The sequence below is a fragment of the Camelina sativa genome, chromosome 13, assembly GCF_000633955.1.
Source record: "Camelina sativa cultivar DH55 chromosome 13, Cs, whole genome shotgun sequence".
In the NCBI taxonomy this organism is placed as follows: domain Eukaryota; kingdom Viridiplantae; phylum Streptophyta; class Magnoliopsida; order Brassicales; family Brassicaceae; genus Camelina; species Camelina sativa.
This window is the reverse complement of record NC_025697.1, coordinates 19,791,483-19,799,986: the sequence shown is the minus strand read 5'-3', so window position 1 is coordinate 19,799,986 and position 8,504 is coordinate 19,791,483. Positions and strand designations below refer to the sequence as shown.

General features: G+C 37.0%; 1 protein-coding gene across 1 annotated transcript; it reads left to right on the top strand.

The window, feature by feature from the left end:
• Window positions 5,530-5,922, top strand: LOC109128385 (uncharacterized protein K02A2.6-like). The gene has a single exon (XM_019234598.1). The coding sequence runs from the start codon at window positions 5,530-5,532 to the stop codon at window positions 5,920-5,922; it is 393 nt and encodes a 130-aa protein (XP_019090143.1).

Below are 8,504 nucleotides of genomic sequence, written 5' to 3'. Positions count from 1 at the left end.
GAAAAAATTGCAAACAAAAAAATATTATTAGTTAGTGCACGCTTCGTTTGTTACATATTTCAAAAAAAAAAAAATACATATATATATAATAATGAAAAACAATAAATATAATTTAAAAAAAAAATTAACTCACAATCTTTGTCTTTTCTAAATTATCGAAATAGCAATCTAGATTTTGACGATTTTATTGTTAAATGATATATTTTTTAAAGCCAAAAATATTATCTTAAATATGTAAATTAAATATATTTTTTTCTGGTTGAACAATTTTAGCTAAAAAGTGATATTTTCCAGCCACAAGGTGGGACCCAATAAATTTAGGTTGAAAACATAATTATCTTAAATGGTGAGTTTTTGACTAAAACTACGTTCAACCCATTCAACCAGGTTAAAAAGTATAACCATTTGCAGCCTATATAATAAACTATTTATATCTAAAAATAAGCCTATATAATAAACTATTTATATCTAAAAATAAAGCAGGTAGAGAAATACAATAACTAATTAATCAGTATTGTGGCTATGTTCTATATGTATTTATCTATTTTCAATTAATGCAATTTCTATAATAGTTTGTTTTATCTTATTTTTTCTCGTATGAACTTTTACGCATGCATGCTAGAATTAAAATTTTATATATGAGCTTATTCGTTATTGAATCACAAATCTGGCGGTACATCTTTTTAAGTTCGCACGTGTGCATAATAAAATCTCAAATTCAATACAACCAAATTTCAATAGAAATGACTAACTTAGGTAGAACAATAATATAACAATAAATAATTTAACGAAATGTAGTGGAAACGATCCAATCCGTTTTTTTTTTCTTATAATAATAAGAAACTAGTGGTCTCACACCCACTACCACCTAACCACATCCAAACCAAACAGCGGAAAATGGTTAACAGATGCCAATAATCAATAACCAATAACTAATAAATAATAAACCAATAGTATTAAACCAACTAACCGAAACATAAAACATCAAACCGGCAACCTAACAATGTTCTACTGACTCAACTCTACCAACCTAACATAAGCCATAAAACACCCAATCGGACCAATAGAACATCCTCCTATTAATTGCATTGATTTCACGATCACACTTTGCCTTTACCTGCACCACAAACACAAATTGAGATGCATGAGTATTCTATAAACACTCAGTGAGGCAATGCTCCCATCTATTGAGCTATAAACACAAACAATAAGTTCTCTTCATGCCACAAACAACAAACAATAAAACAAACTACACAATATACAAAGCATTTGTATCATCAGCTGCTACTAAAGAAGGATGTCAACAAACACCAGAGGGTGTTGATCGACACTGGCAATCTGATGTCGACCGACACCTTGCTCGACATCCCCGAAAAACCCTAGCTGCTCGACACCTCCACATGGTGTCGATCGACACTCGCAAAAGTCATCGAATCGTCCTCGCGTTGGTGTTGACCGACACCGATGCTGAACATCGATTTTTTTGATCAGAATCTGAATCTTCCAAGGAAAAGCACTAAACTCCAAAATCTCCCAAAAACGCTATCTTTCTCTCTGTTTCTTTCTAAAAATGTCAACAACCTTGAAACCACGACCTAGGTCAATTTCCCACTTAAGTACTCCGGTTTTAAGGTTTTACTTAAACCAAACCGAACCAATCTGGCGAACCAAAATTTGCTAGTGTCGATCGACATTACCCCTGGTGTAATTCGACACCCATCCCCAAAATCCACAATTTTGATGAAGAGTTTTTTAAACATCAATAAAACAACAACTTTGACACTTTCTTCAAAATCACATTTTTGCTAAAAATATCATATTTGCCATTATTTTCAGTATTATGTTTCAAAACATACAATAAACTATTTATATCTAAAAATAAAGCAGAAAATGAAAAAGAAAAATACAATAACTAATTAATATTTACTGACTAATATAATTGATGAGAAATACCCTAAAATAGCACTAAAACAAGTTTTATGGACAACTATAGCACACATTTCATAAATTTCCAAAAATATATTTAACACATTAAAATATTTAAATGAATTTTTAAACTTTTTTTTAGGTTTGGGTTTTTCAATTTCACATTTAGGGTATAATTTTGAGGGGTAGGGTTTAATATTTTAGATTTAGAATTTAATTTTGAAAGATTAATTGGAGCTATTTTTGGAATTCTAGAGATGTTGTACTAAGTTTGGAAAAAAACTTATTTTGGTGTTATTTTTGAGAATCTCCCTATATTTATTTATCAATTTTAAATTAATGCAATTTCTATAATAGTTTGTTTTAGTTGTTCTTCTCGTATGAAATTCGAGAGACTTGCATAGAAGTTTAAAAGAAATTATTTGGCCATATATGTCACCAAAGTGTCCTTATCTTTTCAGTCAATGGTCTTAGGAGAAATCTAGAGTTAAGGATGCTTGAGCTGGAGTAGTCTCAGGATGGGTGACCTTCCGGGAAGTGATTTTTGGAACTGTGCGAATGAGAACAAACCACATGGAAAAATCATGTGGTGATTTGTAGGGACGATAACAATTATTTAAAACCTCCCGGACGTAGCTAACCGACCGTCAGATATGGATGAGCTCACATGCCTATTGAGAAGATGTGAGGCCCATTAAGGAAGGTATGCTCATATACTAGGATTGGACATGGGGCCCACTAATAGATGGCGGTTGGAGTGTTACAGATCGTGGAATCATGGATATGAGGAGGAGGATGATCTAGGGTCTTGGTTTTGTGTTGTTGTTCTCTATATTTATGTTGTTTGCACCTAGATTAGTAGCATGCTAGGTTGTTGATTTATATCTGTTATGATTGGTATTGTGTTGTAGTATATTGGAGGTTGTTTTATGTGTCTTATGTTGTGTATGATGGGTTGTTGGTTGTTTATAATTAGATATTATGGGTATTTAATTATATATAGTTTCAAAAAACAAAGGGTCGGGTTGTTTCAAAGTGGGATACAAGCAAGATGGATTTTGTGGTAGGATTGCCACTGTCTCATACTTTTGATATGATTTGGGTCATTGTGGATCGGTTGACTAAGTCGGCACATTTTTAGGCCACCAAGAAGACCTATGGAGCAGCGGTTTTGGCTAAGAAATATGTGAAGGAGATAGTCATATTGCATGGTGAGCCTGCAAGTATTGTGTCTAACAAGGATTCCAAGTTCACTTTGGTGTTTTGGAGGGCGTTTCAGGTAGAGATGGACACTAAACTGCATATGAGTACAACCTATCATCCTCAGACAAATGGGCAGTCAGAGAGGACGATCCAAACTTTGAAAGAATTTGTTGAGGATGTGTGTGCTGGATTGGGGTGGTCATTGGGCCGATCATCTAAGCTTGGTAGAGTTTCCTTACAACAACAGATACCAGGCGAGTATTGGGATGACTCCTTATTAGGCATTGTACGAGAGGCCATCTATTACACCATTATGATGGACACATGTGGGGGCAAGGAGCATATATGGTGCGGAATTTTGTTCAGGTGACCTTGTAGAAGATTCAGGTTATGAAGTTGAATATGAAGGAAGCTCAAGATCGGCAGGGGAGTTATGCTGATAACAAGAGGAAGGATCTTGAGTTTCAGGTGGTTGATAGAGCATACCTCAAGATGACCATGTTTTGGGGTATAAACAGGTCATTGTAAGAGACTAAGCTGAGTCCAAGGTACATAGGTCCGTTCAAAGTGGTTAAGCGTATAGGACGGGTTGCATATAGGCTGGAGTTACCTGATGTTATGCGTGTGTTCCACAAGGTCTTCCATGTGTCGATTTTGCTGAAGCGTCTTTCCGAGATGATCAGTTGTTGGCTAAGATTCCTGAAGATCTCCAGCCCAACATGACTTTGGAAGCGAGACCAGTGAGGGTTCTTGAGAGGAGAGTCAAAGAACTTCGGCGGAAGAAGGTTCCTTTGGTGAGAGTCTTGTGGGATTTTAACGGTGTTGAGGAGCAGACAAGGGACCCAAAGGCGAGGATGAAGGCAAGGTTCAAGAAGAGGCGCTTATGTGGCCTTTGTGGCAGACTTTTGAGTATTGTGTAGCCCTTGTGGCGGTCTTTTGAAACATAGTGTGGCCTTTGTGGCGGACCCTTTAGCAAATTATGTGGCCTTTGCGGCAAGTTCTTTAGCATTGTTGCTTATTTAGGAGGTCCTTTGGGATGTGTAGCCTTTTTAGGCGGTCCTTCTGTATGTATGGTCTTTGTGACATTCCTTCAAAGTGTGTTGCCACTTTAGCCTTTCAGATATGTAGTCTTCGTGACTATCCTGCAGGATGTGTGGTTTTCGTGATGGTCCTTCGAGATGTGTGGCCTTGGTGCCGGTGTAGTGACCCACACTACGTGGTACGGGCTGACGGGACGTGAACGGAGGGATATGCTGAATTGAAGAGAAGTACATAGAGATGTCCGAAGAGATAACAATCGACCGACAATCGATCAATGGATCGATCAGCCCATAGACTAGAAATCGACTATAAGGAGCTTTCTAGGTCATGTTGGGTTTTACAGTAAATTTATCAAGAATTTCTCAAAGATTGCTAGGCCATTGACAAGACTGTTATGCAAGGAGGTTGAGTTCAAATTTGATGAAGAGTGTTTGAAGGCTTTCAAAGAGAGCAAGGCTGCCTTATATCATCTCCAATAGTCCAAGCTCCAAATTGGGATCTTCCATTTGAGATTATGTGTGATGCTTCTGATTTTGCAATAGGAGCAGTTCTAGGAAAAAAAAAGATAAGAAGCTGCATGTTATTCATTATGCAAGTAGAACCTTGGATGACACTAAAGAAAGGTATTCAACCACAAAAAAGAGCTTTTAGCAGTGGTATTTGCATTTCAAAAGTTCATAAACTACCTAGTAGGTTCCAAGGTGATTGTGTATACTGATCATGCTGCTTTAAGGCACATCTACTCAAAGAAAGATACTAAGCCCAAGTTGTTGAGATGGATTCTGCTTCTACAAGAATTTTACATGGAGATAGTAGATAAGAAGAGTATAGAGAATGGAGTAGCTGATCATTTATCCAAAATGAGGATAGAGGAGGCTATACCAATTGATGATTCGATGCCTGAATAGAAGCTGATGCAATTGGAGACCACTCGACCTACTGCTCGAGCTAGCACTCGATCGAGTGTGTTTGGTCACTCGATCAAGCATGACCAGATGGAGGAATGGATGGCAGTTGACAGTGAAGATTTACCTTGGCATGCTGATATAGTGAACTACAAGGCCTGTGAAGAATGTCAATAGTTATTATTGGGATGAGCCTTATCTATAAAAGAAGGGATCAAATGACATGTTTAGTAGATGCATAGCATAGAATGAAGTAGAACGAGTGCTAGGGCACTGTTATAGTTCAGCTTATGGAGGTCATTTTGCAACTCTCAAAACTGCCTTGAAGGTTTTACAAGCTGGTTTATGGTGGCCAACTCTGTTCAAGGACACCCACAAGTTTATTACAAGCTGTGATGCTTGCTAAAGGATGGGAAACATTACAAGAAGAAATGAAATGCCTCAAAACACAATTATGGAGGTTGAAATATTTGATGTGTGGGGAATTGATTTCATGGGTCCTTTTAACCCTCCTTCAAATGGGAATGTTTACATATTGGTAGATGTGGACTATTTCTCCAAGTTGGTAGAGGCCATTGCAAGTCCCACCAATGATCACAAGATAGTTCTTAAGCTTTTCAAGACCATAATCTTTCCAAGATATGGAGTTCCAAGGGCTGTGATTAGTGATGGAGGAACACACTTCATCAACAAGGTCTTTGAGGGAATGCTAAGGAAATATGGAGTTAAACATAAGGTGTCTACAACTTATCATCCTCAAACAAGTAGGCAAGGTGGAGGTTTCAAACAAGCAAATCAAGGCCATTTTATCAAGAATAGTGAGAGCAATAAGAAAATATTGGTCTAACAAGCTTGATGAGACACTTTGGACTTATAGAACAACTTTCAAGACTCCAATAGGAAGGAATCCATTTCAACTTTTTTATGAGAAGTCTTACCATCTCCCTGTTGAGGTTGAGTATAAGGCCCTATGGGTAATTAAGTGTTTAAATATAGATTTGGAGACAGCCCAAGCTAAGAGAAGCTTGATCTGCATGAACTTGAAGAGATCATATTAGAAGCTTATGAGAGCTCCAAGATCTATAAAGATAGGACAAAAGATTTTTAAGACAAGAACATCCTTGTTAAAGACCTCAAGGCTGGAGATCAAGCTCTGCTATTCAATTCAAAGCTTAAGTTGTTTCCAGGGAAGCTAAAGAGCAGATGGGGAGGTTCTTTTGAAGTAAAGGAGGTTTACCATTTGGAGCCATCACATTTCTCAACAAGGATGATAGTGAATTCACAGTCAATGGACATAGAGTCAAGAAATACTGGGCAGAAGAAGAGAAACATGAAAAGTTTTCAATGTATCTCAAGGATGCCCCTCAAGCTTGAGAAGCTTGAAAAAGTCAAGCTAAGTGACTAAAACAAGCTCACTAGGGAGGAAATCTCTAAGGTATCCATGTAAATACTAGTCTAATTTTTTGGTATTTTGATCTTGTTTTAGTGTTTCTGTGGCCATGAAAGAAGGAGAGTTTAATCAAAGAAAGAGAAGAAAGATCGGGAGCCTACTCGACCAGCTGCTTGACCGAGCATCCGATCGTGCATGCTCGAGTATGTAGGAGGGCAGTTAACACAACAGTACGCTCGAGCAGGCGCTCGACCATCACACCAAGGGCACTCGACCAAGCGCCTGTCCGAGTACCAGGTCGAGTTGCGTCCATCTCCATCAAAAGCTCAAATGGAAGCCCAAGACATTGAATACACTTATGACTGCATGAGTGATGCTATAGATAACTTCTTCCACAACCCATGAGGTACCAACACCACCTATCTCATTATAAATACCAATGCATTTCATGTTTTGTTTGGTTTTGTTTCTTAAATCCTCTTTCAAATTTTTGTTACACAAGGTACTGTGTAATTTAAGTTTGGGGGAGGGTTTGAGATAGCATTTGACATTTTTTTTTTCTATTTTCTTATTTCAAATTTTTAGCATTATTATGTGAGTACTTCCATTTCATCTCTTGCATGGAAAAACTCTAAAAATTTGAACATTTTACAAAAAATCTTTTAAAAAAAGAGTGTTCATGCATTTTGCATTGCATATTAGAATCTTGTTAGTATGCTTCATATAGGACTGTTTCATATTTGCATTAGAGATCAATGATGAGTTAAGTCTCGTCAACTTGTTTAAATTCACAAAACTAGGATTAATGCCCAAGTTAATAGTACTTTGATGCTAGTTAATAGTACTTTGATGCATAGTTTACTAGCTAGTTTTGTCATTTTTGTGTAGTTTAGCCTCTTTTTGTGCATTAGAGTAGAATATGCATTGAATTTGTATTATTACATGCATAAACAGGTGAATTGGACCCTATGGAGCATGGAAGTGAGCTGAGGAGGATGAGAGTGCAACCAGTGGAGCAGATCAAGGTTGGAATAGAAGAAAACCAAGGTCCGGAGGCCATTCGATCATCACACTCGACCAGACACTCAACCGTGTGGAGAGATGTACGCGACCGGGTGAAGAATCCGAATAAGTAGCCACTCGACCGTGCACATGGTCGAGCACTTCCAGCCGCCTTATTGTTTTGTCTGCTAGCTAAATCAGGGCTTCCTTCCCCCACTATATATATCCCTTGTACTTGTGGCTGCCCAACAAGTCAGAAAAATATCGTAGAGTCTTAGTGAGTCATCAATAAACTTAGTTTTTGCTTTTTTTGGTATTTAGTACTTTGTTGCATCATTTTCCACTTTTAACTTGCTTTTTTCCATATTTTCAGAGTCTTGTAAACCTTATAACTTTTGAACTGGTAAGAATCTGAGTTTGCTAAGTTGTAGATCTCTCTCTGATATATATAATCATGCTTGTTTCATCATTTTCTGGGTTTGAGTTTATCATTATGATTTTTGGATCTGAGTAGTGAGTTAAGAACCTAGAGATGGATTAGGCTGGTTTAGGGTTATGATTATCTAGGTTGATCAAGCTTGTTTGTTTATAAATTCTTTCCAGATTAGGTGTTCTCTAAGCTATCTTTCTTCTGAGAAGTTAAGAATAGATCTGAGGTGTTTTAGTATTCAACCAATGTTTTAGCATGCTTGATAGACTAATACTGGATATTACTTTCTCTAGCCTAAGATATTAGTTGTCTAGGGTGGTGTTTGACAAATAATGAATCAAGATCTTAAAGCCTGTTTAGTATGGTTTCACCAATGAGAGTTGGGTTAGGATATTACTAAACTTGATTGTTATTGCCATGATAGTGGATTAGCAAGTTTATGAGGTTATTGTCTAAATATTAGCTCATTGTTGATTGAGGTTTGTTGATCAGTTTAGGTAGTCATAGCTTGAGACCACCCAATGAATCCATCTCTAGGTCCTACTTTGTTTATTGACTGTATGTTTCATAGCTTACTGTTATGTTTGATTTTTTTTTTTTTTTTTTT

Coding starts and splice junctions, on each gene's coding strand:
- LOC109128385 (XM_019234598.1), top strand. CDS start 5,530: ATGGAGGTTGAAATATTTGATGTGTGGGGAATTGATTTCATGGGTCCT.